The sequence below is a fragment of the Tenrec ecaudatus genome, chromosome 14 (genome assembly GCF_050624435.1).
Source record: "Tenrec ecaudatus isolate mTenEca1 chromosome 14, mTenEca1.hap1, whole genome shotgun sequence".
Taxonomy (NCBI): Eukaryota; Metazoa; Chordata; class Mammalia; order Afrosoricida; family Tenrecidae; genus Tenrec; species Tenrec ecaudatus.
In genome coordinates, this window is record NC_134543.1 from 97,907,380 (window position 1) to 97,931,234 (window position 23,855).

At 41.5% G+C, this 23,855-nt stretch overlaps 1 protein-coding gene and 1 non-coding gene across 2 annotated transcripts in view; one reads left to right on the forward strand and one right to left on the reverse strand.

The window, feature by feature from the left end:
- Positions 1-7,355: 7,355 nt before the first annotated feature.
- TRNAS-GCU (transfer RNA serine (anticodon GCU)) lies at positions 7,356-7,437 on the reverse strand. Its single transcript has one exon. It is a non-coding gene; the product is annotated as a tRNA-Ser (tRNA).
- A 334-nt stretch (positions 7,438-7,771) lies between these two features.
- KNL1 (kinetochore scaffold 1) overlaps positions 7,772-23,855 on the forward strand; it is a 72,741-nt gene continuing 56,657 nt past the window's right edge. The window contains exons 1-5 of the mRNA XM_075530959.1: positions 7,772-7,921; positions 18,158-18,211; positions 19,047-19,086; positions 20,704-20,763; positions 21,651-21,712. Coding sequence (XP_075387074.1) covers positions 18,177-18,211; positions 19,047-19,086; positions 20,704-20,763; positions 21,651-21,712 — 197 coding nt within the window. The 5' untranslated portion in view covers positions 7,772-7,921; positions 18,158-18,176. The remainder of the gene's footprint in view (positions 7,922-18,157; positions 18,212-19,046; positions 19,087-20,703; positions 20,764-21,650; positions 21,713-23,855) is intronic.

Genomic DNA, 23,855 nt, shown 5'->3' on the forward strand with positions numbered 1-23,855 from the left:
ATGCCAGTGCCACTCGAGAGAGGTCACAGGGCTGATAAGCGGTTTAAATACTGCTTGGCAAGTCCTGCAGGAAACCCAGGGGTCCAGGAGCATCTAAGAGGTGTGCAAAGGCCCAGAAGCTGAGAGAGGCCAGGTGAGGAGCTAATTGAGACAAATGCCAGTAGAAAGCTCAGCCCTGGAGGGCACGGTGAGGCTTGTGGACTGAGGTCTGAAGAAAGAGCTGGAACCAGACTGGCAGGATGGAGGAAGGTGGGGATTGGGTTGGGGGTAGATAGGTGTGGGGGGAGTCCTGCTCCCTAGGTGGTGAAGAGGCAGCATCTCCAAAGGGCCTAGTCAGTGTCTCAGGAGTGTTTCTTTTTAAAATGTCCACCTCCTTTTAAAACTGTTTGTGAATTAGTGTGGCAAAAAGTGGCCTGGGAAGAGAGTGGATGCAGATTTTAATTATTTTTTTCTCATATTTTAAGAAGCCTGGCAGGCCAGGATTCTGAGTGGAGGGAGGCCTTCACATTTGTTAGAGATGAGTCCAATCACATTCTCATAATTAATATTAATCCCCATAATATCCTCCCATAATAGTGCTACCTGTAAGCTGCCGTTTACAATCGCGGGGCTGATTGCTATCTGGCCAGCAGCTCTATCTATAGGACCAGACTGTTGCTATTACTCTCACTGTTCAGGGGACAGGGGATGGTCACTCCCCTCACGTGCCCCCAGCACGGGTGTTTCCTTACTCCTCCAATGAATTCAGGGACCTCTAGGGTTAGGAGGGTACAGCCCACTTTGTTACATGTGTGGTTGCCTGTAATTAGAGGGACTTGCATGCCCCGAGACGACATAAGTTGGTATTAAGAATACATTCTCTCTCTCTCTGCTCCGGCCTGATTCCTGAAGCCATGGCACAGGTGAGCACTCCTAAACTTTTGTCTGTCTCTTCATTTCTTCCCTTCAATTCCACACCCACCATCCCTCAGGACCCATCTGGGTGTGAGGCTGGATCTCACAATTTAGGAGGGATTCAGAGCAGATCCTCATGTTTACCTTCAACAATCCATACAGATGTTGTCTCAGTGTAGGCCCTGCAGGCCCCTCAATGTGCCACTACCATCCCCCCTTCTTCCTAAAACCTGATGAGCTAAACTTTGTCCTTGGGTACCTGCTGCCCTTCTGACCTTGAGTGGTTGATTAATCTCACACAGCAGTGAGTTTGGTTCCAGTTAGGAAAGGAGGCTAAGGCCATAGCCTTGGGTTCCATCATCTCTTCTTTTTATAAATCATTTTATTGGAGGCTCTTACAGTTCTGATCACAATCCATACATTAATTCTATCAAGCATATTTGTACATAGGTTGCCATTATCATTTCCTAAACATTTACTTTCTATTTGAGCCCTTGGTATCAGCTCCTCTTTTTTCCTTCCCTCCCCCAAACTTCCATCCTCATGAACCCTTGATAAATTATATACTATTATTATCTTCATATCTTACATTATCCACAGTCTCCTTTCACCCACGTTTCTGTTGTTCATCCCACTGGGATTGTGGGGGGTGGGGAGGTTGTACATCGATCATTGTGATCGGTTCCTCCTTATTCCCCCCTACCCTCAGGGTATCACTCCCATTATGTTCCTGAGGGGTTTATCTGTCCTGGATTCCCTGTGTCCAGAGCTCTAATCTGCACCTGTGTACATGCTCCTGCCTAGCTGGATTTGTAAGGCAGAATTGGGGTCATGCTAGTGGGGACAAGGGTGTGGTGGGGGGAGGGGCCGGGGAGCATTAATGAACTAGAGGAATGTGGTGTGTTATACTGCACCCGCCTAGGTGGCTTTTGTTTTTGTTTTTAAGAGAACATTCATTCAGTCTTAAATGGGGCAAAGGTATGACAATTTCAGATACTTGTCATCTGGCTGAAAGAGAGCATTAGCATGAAGTCATAATGGTGTCCAAGGGTTTGCTGGGATAAAACTAACGAAAAAACAATTTTAAAAATCGACTCACTGTGATTGAGTCGATGCCAACTCATAGCAACCCTATGCTGGGATACGGAGCCTTTGAAAGGACATGGGAGGTCGGAGGAAGCGGTCGCAGAAACATGGGTGGTTATATAGCCATGTGGGACTCCAGAGTGGCACGGAGACCATGACTGGGGTCCTTCTTCTTTGCTTTGCGGTTAGTGCTTGGTTTTCATTGTCAAGAGGATTATAGAAAAGTCCCTCCGGAGCTTTTAGCTCTATTATTATTATTATTTTTTGAGAACATAGACGTCTCTGACAGTCTGGAGAAGCCAATGGACTCTTTCTCAAAATGTTGTGTGTTTTCTGTTTATCCACCTTAAAATTATTAATTGGGATTTAATACTTATATCATTCCAAATTTACATCACATCAAGTAGAACGTATAGTTGCTACCACCATCAGTTTCCAAACATTCCAGTTTCCATGGACTCCTGACATCCATCATCCCCCTCTTCCCCGCCTCCACCCCTGTACCCCAAGCCCCGAGCCCCTCTTCTGCGTGCTGTCCCTCCAGGTTCATCAATCCTGGGTTTCACAAGCCGAAAACCAAAAGCACAGAACACGGCTTCAAGCGGGTGACCTCCACTGACACACGCTCTCACCGGAACCTCTGAGACACCTCGACTATGAGCAAACAAAAACGAAGAAAACAACACAAGCAAATGAACATTGTTTTAAAATGCATACGATTAAGTCAACTGGTACACAAAGGCAACTAATTATAATGAAATAAAAATCACAAAATATTTTTAAAAATCTGTGATGTGAAAATATATGCCCTGCTGCCTAACATCCCGAGACCTCCTGGTTGGTCTAAGAACTGCCATCCTTTCGAAGTAGTTAAGAGTGTAATAGAGACTTTGGGTCTTAGGACAAATGGTTAATGCTCAGCTGCTACCAAATGGTTGGCGGTTCTGCTCACAAATAGGTTTGTAGTTCGAGTCCACCTAGAGGTGCCTCAGAAGGTCCAGCAGCCTACGTGTCAAAATCAGTCAGCGCAGACCCTCTGGACACGGTTCTGCCCCCCCCACACGCAGCCCGGCCCTGTCTCCAGCAGCTGGATTGGCCGAGCATAAAGCGAAGCACACCACGTGCTACAAAACTATCGGGAGTTTCCCTTGGTGACAAAGTCACCAGTAAGGTTACGGTCACTGTAGTTTGCTGCTGACCTTTCACTTTCCATCACAGATGAGTGAAAGTAAAGATGAACATTTCCCCCAACCAAATCACCCACTGAATCCCAACCCCAGGCGCCTTCAGCGATTGTGAAATCTGGGTGGAAAGCCCTTCTTGCTCCAGGGTGGAGGAGGATTAAAGAGCAAGGCTGGAGCCAAGTGCTCAGCAATGCAAAGGCCTCAAGGGTGTCAACACTCCCAAGGATTGTGGATCTAAGAGAGAAGAGCCAGGAGAACTGGGAGGGCAGAAGCCAGGCTTTCCACATTCATGGTGGCAAACTGTGCCCCCAGCACATGCCAGGCACTGGGTCCTGGGGCTGAACCTCGAAGGGGAGAAAACGTGCCAAGAGATGCTAGGGTCCATCTGGCTCCAGTTTTTGGGTTAGGCTTGGTGTAACCTGGCGCGTTTCTCTACCTGTGAAACGGAGTCATAACAATATCTATCACGGTCACAGGAGTCCCTGGGTAGGGCAAAGGGTTAAGGTGCTTAATTGCTAACCAAGAGGTTGGACATTTGCATCCCTCCTGAGGTACTTCAGAAGAAAGCCCTGGTAATCGACTCTAGAAAAACCCTTGACCCTTATGATCTCACTTTTCAAGGAATAAATATATTTGTAGTGTATACCGAGACCAATATTCACGGATGGTTACCAGAGAGGGGTCAGGGGGGAGGGCTGGGATCCTTCTGTTAATTATAGACCCTTGTCATTTTTGGTGATGGGAAAGCAGCGTTAACTGTGGGTGTGATGACCACTGCTTGACCAAAGTGAATGACGCCCGTAAGAAGCACACCAGCAAAAACGGTGTTCTTTACTAAAGAATATGAGCTACATAACTTGTCACCACCAAAAACTAGAGTCTGGTCCCATATACAGGTGTATGGGCATATATGTGTACAAGTAGGTACTGGGGTATACATATGTGTGCACAGATGTATATGTATCTATATGTAGATATTTGTGTGCACACATATATTCATAGAGGACACAGTTATAGATGTTTCTCAGACATAGCTAAACATCTTGTGAGGGAAGTGCAGAGTGGAGACCCAAGGCCCAAGTGTCAGCCAATGGAGATCCCCTCATAGAGGGGTTTAGGAGAGGAGATGGGTTAATTAGGGTGCGAGGTAGTACCGATGAAGAACACAGCTTTCCCCCAGATCCTGGATGCTTCCTCCCCACAACTACCATGATCCGAATTCTACCTTGCAGGGCTGGATAGGACAGAGGCTGTACACTGGTACATATGAGGGCTGGAGGTACAGGGAATCCAGAGTGGATGATACCTTCAGAACCAAGGGTGTGAGGGACGATGCTGGGAGAGTGGAGGGTGAGTGGGTTGGAAAGGGGGAACTGATTACAAGGATCCACATGTGACCTCTTCCCTGGGAGAGGGACAGCAGAGAAGGGGGGAAGGGAGACTCCGGATAGGGCAAGATCTGACAAAATAACGATGTATAAATTACCAAGGGCACATGAGGGACGGGGGAAAGGGGAGGGAGGGGAAAAAAAAAAGAGGACCTGATGCAAGGGGCTTAAGTGGAGAGCAAATGCCTTGAGAATGATTGGGGCAGGGAATGTATGGATGTGCTTTATACAATAGATGTATGTATATGTATGGATTGTGATAAGAGTTGTATGAGTCCCTAATAAAATGTAAAAAAAGAAAAGAGGAGAAAAAAATGATTAGGGCAAAGACTGTACAGATGTGCTTTATACAATTGATGTATGTATATGTATGAACTGTGAAAAGAATTGTATGAGCCCCAATAAATTGTTAAAAAAAAAAGAAGAAGAAAAAAAGATCTTGTGAGATTGGTTCCTCAGCTACGACAGTTTAAGACCTTCATCTTATGGGACAACTCAGTCATAAATGACATGATTTAGTTTAGAAAGTTTATGTTCTGCATCCTAGTGAGGTGAGTAGTCTTAAAAAGCTATCTGAGATCCAACCATTGATCTGTACTTAACCAGGAGCAAGAAAGAAAGCAAGACTTAGAGTCTCCGACAAGAAACTGGTCCACAGGACTAAGAGCCTGCATGAGCCGTGGCCTCAGCGATCCCAAGGCAGAGGAATTAGATGGCACTTGGCTATTACTCTTACTCCCTCCGGTTGTGATCAGGGTTATGACACATAGACTTGGATAGAATGGGAGAAAAACAGGAACAGGAATCACATTGTTACACAGTTTAGAGTTACTGAACCAGTTGATAGTACAGAACTTCCTGAGACTTTTGTCCCGAGATGTTCTGTAAACCTTGAACCCAAACTATCCTGAGGTCACCTTTTGGTAAAATAACATATTGCCATACAAAATAAAGCATATTACCTGCAAGTACTGTGCTCCATTAAAAAATTATATATATATGACCAAAGGGTCAACAATTACTCTACAGCAGTGCTTCTTAACCTTCCTAATGCCAGGACCCTTTAAATACAGTTCATCATGTGGTGGCGACCCCCCCGAACTATAAAATTATTTTCATTGCTACTTCATAACTGTTATTTTGCTACTGTTATGAATTGGGCGACCCCTGTGAAAGGGTTATTTGACCCACAACGGGGTCGCGACCCACAGGTTGAGAACCGCTGCTCTAGCGCAAAGCTGAGGTAAAGGGAAGGTAGGGAAAGGAGAGTACTAGAAATGGAACAACCAGAAAACAGGGGGTAAAAACTGCTGACACATTGTGAGAAATGTAACTTAGGCCATGGAACAATGTTTGCAGAACTTGTCAAGCAAGAGCCAATTTGCTGGGTGAACTTTCGCCTAAAACACGGTAAGATATTATTAACGAAATAAAGAACGATCCCTGTGCAACACAGTTCTGCTCTGACAACAAGGGTTGCCAGGGGGCGGAAATCACTTCACGGCCACCATTAGCTGGTGTCACGATTACACGGTCATGCTAAGGTTAAAAGGATGTAGCGCAGACAAGATGTGTGCATACATAAAAGTTGGTAAATGCAGTTGAATGAATCTGCCTGATGACCCTCTGCGAGAGAAATTTCTCTATCCCTCCCCTTCGATTCCTTCCTGTGTACATCTCTGCACTCTGGATTTAACCAGAAAGATAACACTATCATCCCTTCGGAAAGGTAGCCATACTTCAGGTCTTCAGTCTCGGGGCTCTAGTGATCGTCAAGAGTCCATACATGTTCAACATCTGTGTAATGATACCTAAGGTAGATATTTCTGCAGCACCTACACTTGCTGTGTTCTGGAAGAGAATCTTGAACACTTCATGACTTGCTTTCAGGTGAAACTTGTCTATCTTTGTGAATGAGGGGGAGTGTGGAGTGGGGCCCCAAAGCCCATCGGTAGGCAACTGAACACCCCCTTACTGAAGGGTCATGGGGTGGAGACCAGCCAGTCAGGGTGCAGTGTAGCAATGCTGAGACATATAACTTCCCTCTAGTTCTTAAATGCTTCTTTGCCCTTTCCCCTACTATCATGATCCCAGTTCTACCTTACAAATCTGGCTAGACCAGAGGATGCACACTGGTACAGATAGGAACTGGCAACACAGGGAATCCAGGACAGATGATCCCTTCAGGACCAGTGGTGAGAGTAGCAATACCAGGAGGGTGGAGGGAAGGTGGGGTAGAAAGGGGAACCAGTTACAAGGATCTACATATAACCTCCTCTCTGGGGAATGGACAACAGAAAAGTGGGTGAAGGGAGACGGTGGTCAGTGTAAGATATGACAAAACAATAATTTACAAATTATCAAGGGTTCATGAGGGAGGGGGAAGTGGAGAGGGGTGTAGAAAAACAAGGAGCTGATTATCAAGGGCTCAAGTAGAAAACAAATGTTTTGAAAATGGCAACAAATGTACAAATGTGCTTTACACAATTGATGTATGTATGGATTGTGATGAGTTGTATGAGCCCCCAATAAATTGATTTAATTTTAAAAAAGCATTGAAGTCACTTGATCAGGAACTAGGGCACTTTAGGGTAGAGCAGATCGACATTGCAATTTACAGGAATGGTGATAACGGTGGAATTCTGTGTATTATGCTTTAAAAGCTATCTTTCAAATTTCTCGTATTTTAAGATGGAGACTAAATTAAATTTATCAGTACATCTTAACTGATATGGCCAATCGTGTCAACTCCGCAAATGATCAAATTTCTGAAGGAGGGGGGAAAAAAAAAAGAATCCGCTGCCGACGAGGATGGGATTCGAACCCACGCGTGCAGAGCACAATGGATTAGCAGTCCATCGCCTTAACCACTCGGCCACCTCGTCCCCAAAGCCTACCCCTTCTTGGTAGCTATAGGGAGCACTCCTACGAGGAGGTGACGCAATGTCATGGGAGCCGCCATTTTGTACGGAAGCAAAGGTTCGACCGTGTATAACAACGGGCAATCCAAAGAAGATGGCCGTTCCCGCGGCGTGAGCGTCTGCGATGGGATCAAGCAAAGGGACACTAAGTAGAAAGCCAGAGGAACGGGCAGGGTGTTCAACCGGCACGGAAGCGGCGCAGGCCGGTGAAAGGAGACACGGCCACCGGATTGGCCGGGCGCTGGCAGTGGGCGGGGCCGCCGCGCGGCGAGGTTGTGCGCACGCGCGCCGGCTGGGCGGTTAGATTTGAATTCGTTTCCGTGGCTCGGTGGGCTTTGTGAGGTGACGTCGAGAGGCGGCCGCGGCCGCGGCTACGAGGTGCCCGTGGGGAGCGCGCGGGGCCCACCGACGCCTGGCGCGGATTCGTCGAGCGGGAGTGGCGCGGCAAGTAAGGAGAGAGAGCCGGGCTCCCGGGGCTCCCGGGCGGCCTGGGGCTCCGACCGGCGGAGGCGGGACGCTCCCTCAGCCTGCCGGCCTTGCCAAACTCTGGGTGGAGAGCCTGCGCCTGCGCTCGCGATCCCGGCCCCTTCCCTCCTCACCCGGGTCCGCGCCACCCCGCGCTGGGCGCTCGGTGCCCGCGGGCGGCCCCCAGGCCAGCTTCCGTCCGCGCCGCGGCCCGCGGGCGCTGCCCTGCCCGCTGCCCTGCCGGCGCTCGCGAGTCCCCGCGTCGCTGACGGGGTCGCCGGCGTGACTCGTCCAGGCAGCGTGGGCCACTTGCCCGCACTGCGTTTTGAGATTCTTCCTCTGTCTGTAACTCCCGCTTGGGGTTGTTTATTTCCGTACTAGAGTGGGGTGTGTGTGTGTGTGGGGGGGGCGGCGTGTACTTCCTGCTAGGGGTAAAGGTAAACACGGCGAGGTTTCCGCAGACGTACCGGACGGAGAGTGGGGAGCACAGCAGGTGTGTTGGAGCGGACGCTTTGGTCGACTGGCCGAACGCACTGGAGCTGGTGCTGGGTTCCGTTCCGGGGCTTGTGCTGAGGCTGGGCGTGCGTGGTGGGCAGGAAGGGAGCTAATGCACTTCACCGTCGTGCAAGACGGGGCGAGGCGGTTATCGTCCTTCGAAAGGGGTCCGAGGTGTACCGAGCAGGCGCCGCTTGTTGGATGCTTTTGGCCGCAGGCTAAATGGGCTTCTAGGGGAGAGTGTCGTTTGGTGTGGATTTGAAGGGTGGGTGATTGAGGGAGATGGGGAATGGAGGTCAGTGCAGGTTTGTGTTCTCTGATGCCCAACAGCTTCCAGCAGAGCTCCCGTCGAAGGTGGACTACGAAGAAAGGCCTGATAATTTACCAATGAAAATCATTTAATGAAATCTTTATCGATTACTGCGGTGCAGTACACAAGCAGTCCTGGGGATTGGGCAGCTCTGGGTAGTGTGTCATTCCATTGTGTTTGGGATTCGTGGCAGGAGGAGGGTGGATGTGACAGGACTTGTGGGTAGCTAACAACCACAGTTTGATAATTAAACATTGGTTTCAAAACGGAATCATTCATCTTGTGAAAATGTTTGCCAAATGATAAATCGATATAACCAGTGAAAAATGTTTTTGAGTTTAATTAATGTGTTTGGCCCTAAATAGGCTATGGGGAAAAATTAGATTGCCATATGCAGAAAAAATAGGATCCAAGCTTCACGCTATACATAAAGACAACCAAAATGAATTAAGGACCTAGTGTGCAAATTAAAACTATAAAATTCTTAGAAAAACAAGCATGGACAATGCTGTCAGGCTTAATCTTCAACAAAAGATTATCTAATAATAAAAAATGCAAGCATCAAAAGACTGATATAGGGGGAGAGAAGGGAAAAAACAGGAGCTGCTACCAAGGGCTCAAGTAGAAAATATTTTGGAAATGATGATGGCAACATCTGTACAAATATGCTTGATGCAATTGATGTATGGAATGTTAAAAGAGCAGTAAGAGGCCCCAATAAAATAATTTTTTTAAAAGTAATGTGTGTGGCAAAACGTATTACTACCAAACAATTTAAAATGCTTATTAAAATAATTATATAAATAAATGGGCCCTCAGAAAAATTCAAAACTTGTAGTCATCTAAAGATTTTACCCCCCCCAAAAAAGACAAGCTAACAACCAGGAGATTTTCCTCAGAATCCACATATCTGACAATCTAATAACCTAAATATGTTTAAACTTCTGACAAGTTAACAGTAAAAAGACTACTCAGTCATAAAATGAGCAAAGGACTTCATTATACTTTTTGCCATTCAAATGGCCACACACATGAAAAGATGGCCATCATCATTAACCATCAGAGAGTTGAAAATCAGAACCACAATGAGCACTTTACTCCCACTACAATGGCTAAGAGAAAATTAAAAAAAAAACAAACAAAATGACAGGCGTTAGAGAAAATGTGGGAAAAGTGGGGCCCTTGTCTATTGCTGGGGGGAATGTAAAATGGTATAGCTACTGTGATACATTGTGGCAGTTCCTTAAATTGCGGAAAAATTGCCTACCATATGACATCCATTCCACTCCACCAGGCCAATGCCCCAAACACTTGAAAACAGACTCAGGTAGAGACTGATACATCAGTGTTCTTTACAGCCGTAGTCATGACAGCCAAAAGGTGGAAACAAGTGCTGTTAACAGATCAGTAGGTAAAAAAATAAATATGATACTGTTCATACAGTGGAATGTTACTTGACCAGCAGGAAAAATAGTCTTGCCACATGCTACAATATGATGGAGTTGGAAGACCTTATGCTAAGTGAAATAAACAAATCACAGAAGGACAAATATTATATGGTTTCACTTATATATAAAAAATGATAACAAAGGCAAGTATAGAGATCAAAGTTTATTTGCAGTTACCAGGGGCAGGAGGGAAGAAAAAATGGTGAGAGTTCACAATGATGGAAATATTGTGTTGATTAAAGGTAGGATTGCACAGCCAATTATGATTACTTGGTGTTGATGTTGGGTAAGCATTAGATTGCTAACTGTAAGATGATCCAAACCCACTAACTACTCCACAGGAGAAAGATGAGGTTGCTTCTACAAAGATTTATATCCTTAGAAACCTTATAAATCATAATTGACTCCATGACAGTGGGTTTGGTTTTGGTTTTGTCAGTAAGTTATATACCTGTAAAACACTGAATGGAAAAAACGCTGTGAGATAGATTTATTTACAGCAAAAGAGTATCTGCTGAGGCTGCTTATTTATGTACAACCAAAAACTTCATGGGATTTGATTTCCTAATTTATAAGTTGAAGGTTATGGCTTCATAGGAATCCTAGTTAATTTGTTAATAATATCTGTAGTGCTTCTGTTTACCTCCTAATTCTATGTGTAATGCCTTGTGAGGGGGAACCCCCCCCCCAAAAAAAAGAATAAAATAAAATCTTGTGGCCAGCCAAAGCACAATCATTGGTCTCTTTGCCTGAAACAACAAAAGAAGGAGATTCAAGAGAAATAGGAGAAAGATATGAAGCTATTTGTCTTCATAAACCACTGCCTCATTTGCTATGAGATCAGAAGACTGAATGGTGTCATACTACATTACTGAGCATTTTGATCGATTCCATAGAATAATCCTGATCAAAGAAATACTTTCTAAAATTTGTAGACATTATAACAACAAAAAGACAAACAATGCATTTTAAAATGGGAAGATAATTTAGACTTTTCACCAAAGGAGGCATACAGTTGGCCAACAAACACATGACAAAGCCATTAACCATTGGGAAGATGTAAATCAAAACAACAAGATATTATCTCACCCCAGCAATAATAGCAAAGTTTAAAAAAATAAAGCAGCATATGCTGGCAAGGGTGTAGAGATGTTGAAACTTTCTTATGCTGCTAGTGGGATTATAAAGTAAATAACCACTGGGGGAAATCGTATGGCACATCCTTTAAGTAATGGCAACCCCATTGCTAGACAGTTACTAGAATTATAACTTGAATAGATAGATGTATGTACACTCATGTTCATTACATTATTCATAATAGCAACGAGATAAAAATAATAAATCCCCATCATTGAATGAACTCACGGCCATTGAGTCAATTCTTACTCGTGGTGACCCTATAGGGCAGGTTAGAACTGCCTCTCTGGATTTCTGAGACTATAATTCCAGGATTAGAAAACCCATTAGCTGCCCAACATATAATCACTACGCCACCAGAACTCCAAATGAATAGGTAAATAAATTGTGGTACATACCAACCCCCCCTCAAAAAAAAGCCCACTGCCATCAAATCAATTCTGATTAACAGTGACCCTATATAGATTTCCCAGATGGTAAATCTTTGTGAAAGCAGACAGCCTTAACTTTCTCCCATGAAGGACCTATGGGGTTTGAACTATCAATCCTGTGGTTAGCAGCGCAATATCTATATTACACCCCATCGTGCAATTAATAGAATATTATGCAACATTGACGAATCCATGAAACACCTGATAACATGGATGAAGCTGGAGGACATGTTGAGTGAAATAAGTCAATTACATAAAGCCAACTATTATGTGAGACTATGTGATAGTTAGGTTTTGTGTCCACTTGGCTAGGCCAGGATTCTCAGTTTGGCGATAATCCCCCATGATGTAACCTGGCTTAGCGTAATCAACTGCATGATGGGATTGCTGTGAGCAGCAGGCATTTGTGGGAGGATTGGGGTGGAATACAGTACCCTGACTCAGAACAGCCCTGATATGACTGGAAGGAGGTTTCCTCAGGAGTGTGGCTTACTTTAATAAATAAGTAGACTCTGGAGAGCTTGTTTGCTTCTTGCTGGTCTGGATCCGACATCTGGACTTGGGCCAACATACAACCCACCATGTTGCCTGCCAACCTTGGATTCATTGAACTCTGCAGCTACAAGCCTGACCTGCTGACTTTGGATTCACTTGCCTCTGTATCCACCAGCTTGTGGCTTCCTGGTTCATCAGCCTCCGCAGATACTTGAGTCAGGAAAAGCCTCCAGCATACCATTTAGCTCACAAATTTGAACCAGATTGGATTTATCTGGGTCTATAATTGAGTGAGCCTTTAAAAAAATATATAAATCAAATTCACTCACTCACTCACTCACTCACTCACTCTGCTTCTATAGAGCACCCAGCCTAACACAGACCACTATTGAGACAGTCTCCCCCCAAAAAAGCTCACATAAAGAAACATTTTATTGATTGTTAGCGAGGAATGGAGGATAAAACACGAAGTAGAGATTAAATGCATAGTCAATAGGAGGGGATATGAAAGAAAAGGGGTAGCACGGCACAGCATGAAATGACAAAGGAAATCTGAGGGGCACACGAGTAAAACACATCAATGGTAAATATACACACAGTCCTGTAATCATAGTGAGAAACAACTTCTACATGGAGATGCTTAGGTCAACATACAAGCTGAACAGATGTGGGAAGGTGAATGGTGTATACCCACAAGTATATATAGGTTTGGCAGAGGGTATTTCTGTATGTGCATTTGTATGTGTAGTAAATAGATGCAAGGGAAATTTTCTTAGCCATAACGAACTTCTTGAGGGAACACCTAGGTCAATTAGCACCAAGAAAATGTTCTACATCCGACTTTGGTGAGTACTAATGGGTCTTGTAAGCAACCATTTAAGATGCAACTGTGGGTCTCTCCTTGAATAGAGCAAATGAGAATGACAAAAACCAAAGACTTAAGAACTGTTAGTTCAGGGAGCTGATGGGGCCGTGTGAAACACAGCATCTACTACCTTGAGACCAGAACTGGATCAGGATAACAATCGAAAGTCTTAGACGGTGGGAGAGAAAAAAATATATAGAACAAAATTTAAATGCATTAAATAGATCAGATTTACTGGTCAGATAGAGACGAGTGGAACCCACAATGCACCCTTCAAGCCGGAATAGAACCCACCTCTAGGGATAAACTACTAGTCAAACAATCGATAGGCATATAAAATACAGAGCACCACCAAGAAGCAATATGCTTCTCAATACAATCAATCATATAAGAGCAAAAGAGGAAACAAAAAGCCAGTTAGTAAATATTTCAGACTTTGTAACTACATGGTCTCTGTCACATACTCTTTTCTTTTTTTAAAATTTATAACAACAGTCCATTAAAAATGTGAAACCCAGTCTTGGCTCGAGGGCTGATTTCTTCCAGTGATGGAGTATTGAGACATCCATATTATTTAGACCAGCAGTTCCCAAACTGTCATGCTTCATAGCATCCTTAGGCCAAAAGAAACTGCTAACAATTCTACTAATTAAGTTGTGATCATTAGTGGCCTTTTGAAAAATAATACACATAAATTAAAGGAAAATGTAACATTCTAATTTCATTTTTAAATGATCACAGTTACTAATGGGATACTATGTCCATTAGATACCACACACTTTTCTAAACCTTGGAATCACACTGGACATTGCCACCCTCTTTGACTGTACTGTTACTGATAAAAACGCCTTTTTATCACAGCAATGTCAAAAGTTCAGTTCTTAATGAACAATGTAATCGGTACTGTTTTGAGTTAGTAGTTAACTCTTGATGGCTTTTCCCTCAAGAAATTAAAATATGCCAGGATACCTCTAGAATGTGCTGCCTCACCTCTTGATACCAATACCTAGTTTGGGAACCAATTTACATCATAATAAATAAGAGTTTAAGCATAACAATATTATACAAAAAAGAACTTCAGTAGGGTTTGAGTCTCATCAGTTAACTGCAAACTGGTTTGCAGGTTCTGTGCAGTGAATCACTGGCTATGACCCTTCTGCCTATGGTTTTTATAACTCCCACCAAATGACTGGGAAGGACTATGCAAATATGAAGTGTTTGTGGTTCACTCAGGATTGGATAGCTTGCTGTGAGAAGAGTGAGGAGCATGGTACCCCTAGGGAAGTGGGACCATACAACTAAGGTGTATGGAACTAGAATGTGGGGATTGGTCAGTTTTGTCATCCTAGAGGCAGAAAGAATAATCTCACTACTGTCAAGGAAGCCAGGAATGGAACTTATCTTTGGACCCAAGTTACCTGTGCTGGAACTCCCCAGTCCAGAAAACAGAATTAACTGTAACACTAAAGATGGGGAGAGTAAGCAGCAGAGAAATAGTGGCAACAAGAGGCCATAGAACCTAACGTTCCACAAGACAGTGATGGGTTTCCCAGACAACAGAATGATGAAGTTGAGAAACTGGAGGAGGCTTGCTGGTGGAGCTAGGTGCATACAGGTATTTAGTTGAGTGGGAGTAGGGAGTTAAACAGCTTTGTAACACTTGCCTGAGATGGGGCTGAGGGCCAGGCCAAGGGGCTGTACGACCTGGGCATGTCTGTGGGCTTTGCTGAGAAAAGCTTTCTTGATCAAAGAACTGTATTAATAAGAATTTTTGGTCCTGAATTATGACTTTTTACTTTCCTAATGACCCTGTAACTGAGTAAGGTTATTGCAATGAATTATCAGACCCAGCACAGTAGAGAGTGCTGTGAGGAGGGATATTTAGTTTATAGTTGATAAAAAAAGTTGGGGGGCGGTGTGTGAAGGCGTGTCTGAGTCCCACCTCAGGAATTGGTCTTGAGCTGATGCTAATGGTAACTCTTCCTTCCCCTGGGGAAATGAGAGGAGGTCAGACACCACCCCACAACATGGCCCACACCATTTTCAGCAAGTTAGACAGGAATGGTGCTTAACGATATCTCAAACTGTGGAAATGTTTAAGTGATCTTGCATTGGTAGTATTTAATGTTTTTATTTATGATTCTGAACATCTATTCTCAGTTTAAAACTATTCCAAATAGAATTGATTCATCTAGGAAAGAAGAAATATCATACTATAATTATAAAGTACCTTTAAATATTTGTGTCTTAATTACTTTTTCAACAAATATTTATGAAGCTACTATTTATAAAGTACTGGGTTAAGTAGGCTTTCAGAATCTAGCAATAATCATAGCTACCACACTATTCTCATAGGATTTACTGTTGACAGAGGTAGCTGAGTTAACAGGAATAATTTACATATAAATTTAAATATTAGTTGTGGTAAGGCTACAAATGAGAGACTACTCCGTGCTACTGAGTGCTTTCTTGACACCCTTGCCAAGAGAGAATAGCAAATATGAATGCATGGACTCAGGAAAGAGCTTCGTGTGTTTATGAGTAGAAAAGTTGGGTGGGGCTAGCATAGTGAGAGGAGAGTGGTATAAGATGCAGTCTGAGAGGTAAACAGGGACCAAGTCTTGTCGGGATTGTGCTATTGAGTCAACCTCCTATCTTTTGGTTAGCCGTATTTACCCATCCTTTTGATTAGAGTACTTAACCATTAACAAGGGTTCCTTTGTTAGGTCCTAGTGAAATGTTTATTCTCAATTCAATAGGAAGTCACTAAAGGGAAGATCTTAAATGTATTTCCTATTTTTAAAACATAACTGGCTGCTTTTGAAGAAAGGACTGGAAAAAAAGAAAGGACTGTAAGGGACAATAGAGAAAGCAAGGGGACTTCTGAGGAGACTATTGCAGTCTTCCACAGGAGAGATAGATGAGGATGTGCTGAAGTTTGGGAGCAGGACTAAAGAGAAGTGAATGAATTTGGGATTTATATTGGAAATGATGTACTAAGAGCGGATAATGGATTAAGTAGAAGTGAAAAAAATGGCCATTCCTTTTCTGAGATCTTAAAGAGCTTGTTTTCAAAGATTCACCTTCCCCCCCCCCTTCTCCTCCTGTTAGATTAGGGAATTTACTTTTATCTTCCTAGTTTGCTTTTAAAAATAAAGGATGTTGAAGTTTATAAAACCTTTAAAAATTAATTTGTTATGATAATTATAATTTTACTCTTTTGGTCTGTATGATAAATTCCTAGGTTGTTTTTTTAAAATAAACTTAACCAGGATATATTTTTTCTATAAATTGCTAGAGCCTCCTTGTTAATATTTTACTTAGAGTTTTTATATTTATATTTGTGATTGTGATTGACCTGTAACATATCATTTCTTATAATGAATGAACTTATCTTCTTTGGTGTGCTGAAGATTATTATAAGCAAGAGGGCTTAGTATTCATCTCCACAAAGAGAAGATAGTTTAATACTTAAAATTAGCAAAATTTTAAAAAAGACAATATAAAGGTATGTATATTAAAGAAGTAAATTTTTAAAACTCCGCTAAAAGTGAAAATGTTGCCTTTAGGAAGGAGGAAATTGGATTGGAAGAGTGTAAACATGACATGGTGGGGCTTTCTAATCTATAATTTTTGTGGTTGAGAGAGAATGAACACCAGCCAAAGCTGATTCATAGGAAATGCAAGGTCAGCCGCTTTCTCTGACCATTTTTACCAGTTCTGACATTAGCTGTCCCTCCCATGGCATGCTCTACTTCTCTGCATCTTTCAGTAATTCATTGCAGTGGTCACATAGAACTCACAGACAATACTCTATGATTATGGAGTTTGCTAGGGAAGTAACAGTTTATCATTGAATATTGGTAATAATTCAGGATACAGTTTTTTGATCAGGATAACTTCTTGGCCATGCTGATAGGCAGACTTCTCCCTGACCTTTTGGGCCAGCCTGGCCTATGACCTGCTCAGGTGTTAAAAAGTTCTTTAGCACCACCCCTAAGTACATAGAGGAGTGGTTCTGAACCTGTGGGTTGCGACCCTTTTGGGGGTCGAACAACCCTTCCACAGGGGTCGCCTAACACCATCGGAAAACACATATTTCTCACGGTCTTAGGAACCAAGACACCGATCCTCTCCAGGCGGGTTCACCCACATGCAGATATGCCCACATGCGAGTACCCGGCATGATGACATCAATGCGCCAACCCCATCCCATACACCCCATACAAATACAGGTGTATATGACAGGGCATGCGTCATAATATACTTAAGTGACCAGTCACACATGTGTAGAGAACAGCTACTATGTAGAGGGCAGCTGCTATGTTGAAAGCAGCTACTGTGTTGAAAGCAGCAGTATTGGAGGTAAAACAACATTTCATGAATTATAATTACTGGTTAAATGCTTTAATTGTGTTCAATTTGTAACAATGAAAATGCATTCTGCAAATCAGATATTTACATTATGATTCAGAACAGTAGCAAAATTATAATTATAAAATAGCAATGAAAATAATTTTATGGTTGGGGTCATTAGGAAGGTTGAGAACCACTGACTTAGAGGCATCCCACTGTGCTAATAAGCCTCACCCTCAGAGCACTCAACTTCTCTTGCTCTGTGTCTTGGCGCACCCACTACAACCAACTTGTGTGGGGCCAGGAAACCCAGTGTGCCATCTTGCACTGGCTCTTGGTTTTGCTGCTACCATTTCTCTATCACTGCTTTTCACTATCTTATGGTACCTTGTGCTACAATATTCTCTATGTATCTTCTGGGGCTAGGAGCTTCTCAGTACAAGGACCCTAGGGTCAAAGCTTATGCTTCACACCTGGTTCTTAGTGGTAGCGAAGTCCCTGCTCTTCACCCTTGGGACAGTTCATTATAAACCTCATATTACCATTTGTTTGATTTTTCTTTACTTTTTTGGGTCTTCTTTCAGATAGTATCTCAGAAAAATAATAGGCTCTTAAACTCTTCATAGATTGTGAATTCTCTTCCTTCTGTTTTATCTTTTCTAATATTGTGTATTTGTTACAGAAAACATTTTTCTTCAAAAATGGACAGAGTGTGTTCAGAGACTAATGAAGAAAAGTAAGTTAATTCAACATAGCTAAAAATGTTATATACCGGTATATTCTTTATCAGTTAGCGATAATTTTCCAACTACCATGACCTATTCATAACTTCTGAAATCATTCCATTCTATTGGCTTCTTTAAAAAATATCAAACATATCCTGGCTCCTTTCAAAATATCAAACATGGCAGCACTGGGCTCATATTCTTGCTTGGCAAGAATTAACTGGAGTGGATTGTGTGACCTTTAGACCAGGCAGAGACCCTCCATATCATTACAATCTCACACTCCCTGTTTTATATCTGCCAAATGATCTCTTTGACCTTCTTTAGGCACCTTTAATTTTCAAAACCTGGTCTAAAAATCACACAGCAGTAAAGCCAGAGCTAGAGTCACTTGATTTATAGCCTATTTACAGTTGACCCTTGAGCAACTTGGGGGTTAGGGTCATAATTCTCTACACAGTTGAAAATCCATGTATAATTCGCCTCTCACTTGGACATGATAAGTATCACATGGTGTTTCTAAGCGGGTACTTAGAACATCTGTGCTCACTGTAAAAGCAACAGGAAAAAATCTGTAATATCAATGGGCCCATGCAGCTTAAACCTGTGTTATGTATGGGTCAACTGTAATTATATGTCTGAAAATATGTTAGGCTATGTTGTACTGCATTGTTTTGTAAGAGACAGTCTTATGTATGATGTGAACTTTAAAACATTGATTTCTAAAATACTGCTATGAAAGGGCTGGCTGGTTTAAACGCATGTAAGGGGTACTGTAATGTGCCCCTTTGGGAAATGTAGTTTTACTGTTGTGTAGGTAAATATTTGTTTTTTTTCCTCTTTCAGTGAAAATATAGAGAGAACTGTTAGAAGACGTCATTCTTCAGTAAGAATTATTTATTTGAACTAATTATAAGTGTAACATTTTATTGAAAGATTACTATATACCACAATAATTTTCATTGGAACTTCCCCACACAAGTTTCCACTAACTTATTAATTCTCTATGGATAAAGATATGTAACCTGGTTACATAATTTTATAAATTTTGTAAAAACCCATTCAATTGTCAATGTCTTACATGCACACAATAGACTACTAATCGGTCATAAAGAGAATTGAAATCCTGATTGTGTTAGTCTGGGTTGACAAGAGAAACAAACTCATAGACACTCATGTGTACAAGAAAGAGCTTTAAATAAAAGAGTACTTGTATATTAAGAAAATATCCCAGCCCAGTCCATAAGTCCAATCTTAGTCCATATGTCCGATACCAATCTGTAAATTCCTCTTCAGACTCAACAATACATGTAGTGATGGTAAATGCTTGAAAATCACAGGCCAGTGTGTAGAAAGTCTTGTCGGCCAGTGTGTAGAAAGTCTTGTTGATCTAGTGGTGGTGGAAGCATCTCAGCACTGGTATGGGGCTCCATGGGGCTCCACCAGCTCCAGGGCTCTGGCGCCTTCAGCATAGCTCCATGTGGCTTGTTAACAGGAATGTCTCTCAGGGAGAGAAGCAAAGAGTGCGTATCTGGTCACCAGTGAGCTCTATTTATCACTTTAGTGCCTCCAAATGAGGTCATCAAGCTACTACCTAATTGACAGGCTAAACGCCACCCCTTCACTCTTAATAGTTTCAAGTTCATACCAGATTGTATGACTACCACACTGATGTAAAGTGTAACATGCATGAAGCCTGGAAACCTGCTGAGTAAAATGTCAGTTGTAAAAGGATAACACTGGTCTTCCTTACATGAAATAAACAGATATACAGAGATCAAACATTACTAGTGGTCCCAGGAGTGGGTATTGCTTTGAGACTGTTGAGGTGCTGTTAATGGCGATGGAATGATTTGGAAAAGGATATTAAGAATGGTTATACAACTTGAAGAAGGCAATAATTCTCATGTAGAAATTGAGTTAGTGTAAGCTTTCGTCAGTATATTTTTACCATAATGAAAAAAGTTATTAGATTTCATACTTAAAATGGGTAAATTGTATATGTAAACCATACCTAAGGAAAGCTGTCAAGAAGTATATTTAACATGTATGAAGTTGTTGTAAGGCACAAATAATTCCAAAATGATTTACGAAAAATATTGGTTTACAAAACTGAAAATTCACAGATAAGAATGGTTTTAGGTATAACTTACCAAAACCAGACCAACCTACTGCTGTCAAGTCGATTCTGACTCATAGTTATGCTGTAAGACGTAGTAGAACTGTCTCGTAGGTTTCCAAGATTGGAACTCTACTCCCATAGGAGTAGAAATCATCTTCCTCCCATGGAGCAACTGGGGGTTTCAAACTGCTGAAGTTTGGCTAGCCCAATGCATAACCCACTACTGACCAGGTGTTAGCTACAGGATATATAGCACACAGTCATATGGATTTAAGGAGTATTAGAGATTTTTACGAGAATTTCTGCAACTCAGCATTAAAAGTATAACCTGATCTGATTATTAATACGAAAGATTTTCTTGAATAATTCTATTACTTCTAGATTTTGAAACCTCCAAGGAGTCCTCTTCAGGATCTCAAAGGTGGGAATGATGCAGTTCAGGTAAGTCTTTAGTGTGAAAACTTAGGTATGACTATTTTTTTAATAGTTGGAAATTTTATTAACAGCTATATGAAGAAAGAATATCATAAATGATTGAATGTGTACCAGTTGTATTGAATAAGTTGAAAAATCCCATTCCTTCGAGTTGTTCTCCAGTCTCTTTTCCTACCACTCAAGCCATTCAGAATTGCTCATTGTCTATGGCCAAACCACCCTGAATACGCCCGATCTCGTCTGATCTTGGAAGCTAAGCAGGGTCGGGCCTGGTTAGTACTTGGGTGGGAGAATTGCTTCTTATCCAGACATGAGCTGCCAAGTTTATAAATCTTTACACTGGATATTTCCTTTATTTAGATAGCTAGCTAGTCTTTCATTCTCCTTTCCCCTTATATCTTATTAGCATTTTACAAACTTATTCCTGAATTCTCTATTGTAATAAAAAGAATGCTCAGACATGAATCTAATAATTCAGTAAAACAGTAAATTTCATTTCTCTCAATTTTTTTGTGTTGATAACTATGTGCTCTTATTAAGGAGGAAGGTTGGGAGAGAAAATGAAAATATTTATTATATTACTGTAATTATACCATAACATGCAATATACCCCTTGCTTTGTCATGTCTGTCTCCTGATAGATTAAGAAAACGTAAGAAGAGTACTCACCTTTCTTAAATGTGTATTGCTTAAATCTGTACGCTTGTTACCACTCAAACTAGAAATCTTATTCATGTTTCCTAAGTTCTTCTCCATCGGGATATCTTAGAGAATTGTATACTAAATTAATTCAGAATTAATGAAGACCTGATAGCTGTTCATAGTAATCTGGAGACCTAATCTAATTCACATTACTTTTACTAAGAATCATACCATATATGCTTTGTTTTTAGGATTCAAATGTTGTGAAAAATAGGAAAAGTTCTCGCCGGGTCAGCTTTGCAGATACTATAAAGTAAGTTGAAAGAAAAATATAATTAAGATATAAGTAATGCATTTTAAAAAATCATTTTATTGGGGGGCTCATACAAGTCATCACAATCCATACATGCAATGTGTCAAGCACATTTGTACATTTGTTGCCATCATCATTCTCAAAACATTTATTTTCTACTTGAGCCCTTGGTATCAGCTCCTTATTTTTTCCCCTCCCTCCCTACCACCCCCTCCCTCATGAACCCATATCTTACACTGCCCAATGTCTCTCTTCACCCACTTTTCTGTTGTCTGTCCCCCAGGGAGGAGGTTATATATAGATCCTTGTGATCGGTTCACCCTTTCTGTCCCACCTTCCCTCCACTCTCTCGGAATTGCCACTCTCACCACTGGTCCTGAAGGGATCATCTGTCCTGGATTCCGTGTGTTTCCACTTCCTATCTGTACAAGTATGCTTTTTATTTTTAATGTGTCCAACCAAATATGTTGATCCCAAGTGACTCAGATAATCTGTCTCCATTAGATAAACATTAAAGAATTTTTATCTAAAAGGATGTTAATTCAACATTATGGTTAAAAGAGAAACATTGGCAACATTTCCTCTAAAGTTAAGCACAGCAAGGAGGTCCACTTAACATTCACTCACACACACACACACACACACACACACACACATACACATATTAGAAAGATTCAAGAATATCAATTGGAATATTACAGATTGTAGATATTTATGGAGTAGAAATTAATATGTGGAAATCAGTAGATTTCATTTCTGTATGTAAATAATCAGATAGAAGATAAGTGTTGCCCCAGCTGTATTATATTCTCTTTTGGTGCTATGTAAAGGATAAAATGCTACTAAAGGACCCTTTATGGATTGAAAAATGAGGACACACCATGTTCCTGAATAAAAAGATTCAATATCATGAAGTCAGTTCTCCCTAAGTTAACATATAAGAAATTCTTATACTTATTATTTCTTGATGTTCATCAGTATGTATTTATTTTTAATTCAAGAATTGTATAAGAACTGTTAAAATGGGCTTAAAAATTTTTAGTAGCTTTAGTGAGATATAATGCACATACCACATAATTCATCAAAATGAGCATTTTTTGTTTCTTTAATTTTTAGTTATTTTATACTGGTAGCCAAAGAATATAAATCTGTAATATTAAAGCAAAAAGTCTGTAATACTTTGATTCTATTGAATTTTTTTTTGTGATCTTTGATACCAATTTTTGTGGGTTTTCCAAAGGTACTTGAAAAGATGATATAGTTTGTATTTTCAGGTTGTACAGTTTGATATATATATAAGTATAAACTCTTGTGATTTGCTTTATTAAGATCTTCTATAATCATATAGCTTGGGTCTCTTTAATTGGTCATTAGTTATAAAATAGACGTAAGTTAGTTTTTTTTAGTGTTTCAATCTGTGTTAATCTGGGTACTTTAGAGAAACAAATCCACAGAAACTCATATGTATAAGAGAGAGTTTTATATAAAGGGTAAGTGCACATCAAGAAAACATCCCAACCCAGTGCTGCCCAAGTCCACAAGTCCAACATTAGCCCCTATGTCAGACACCAATCCACAAAATCCTACTCCATCTCACAGAACACATTGCAAGGATGCTGACTGCAGGAGGAAAGCCGAATTAGTGAGCATGTAAGCATCTCGGCTCTGGCGGGGTCTCCACATGGCTGCTCCAGCACCCAGGGCTGCATTGGGGTAGGTCCATGTGGCTTCTCCTCAGGGATGTCTCGCAGGAAGTGAAGCAGGGAAGTGGCGAAGGCAGATGCACCCTGGTCCAATCATCAGAGCAAGAGACCCGAGAACTAGAAAGGCAAGGCTCACCAAGCCATTATCTCTTTGCCCTTCAATTAACCCCATATATTGTCCAGATTGGCACAATAAATTTTAACTATCTCTCACTCTCTTTGCATTTCAATAATTTTTCATTGTGAATGTTACCGCTTGTTAGTTGATGCACAATCATCACTCATATTTTCTGGTCTCAGGGTTGTGGAGACTGATGTTTGGGTGGTCCACTAATACTTTTAAGTTATTGAGAAAAATAAAAGAATGATTAGATGAGAGCACCCTAAAAAACCATAACATTTTAAGGTGGTAAACTAATTTGTCATTTCAAAAATCAGTA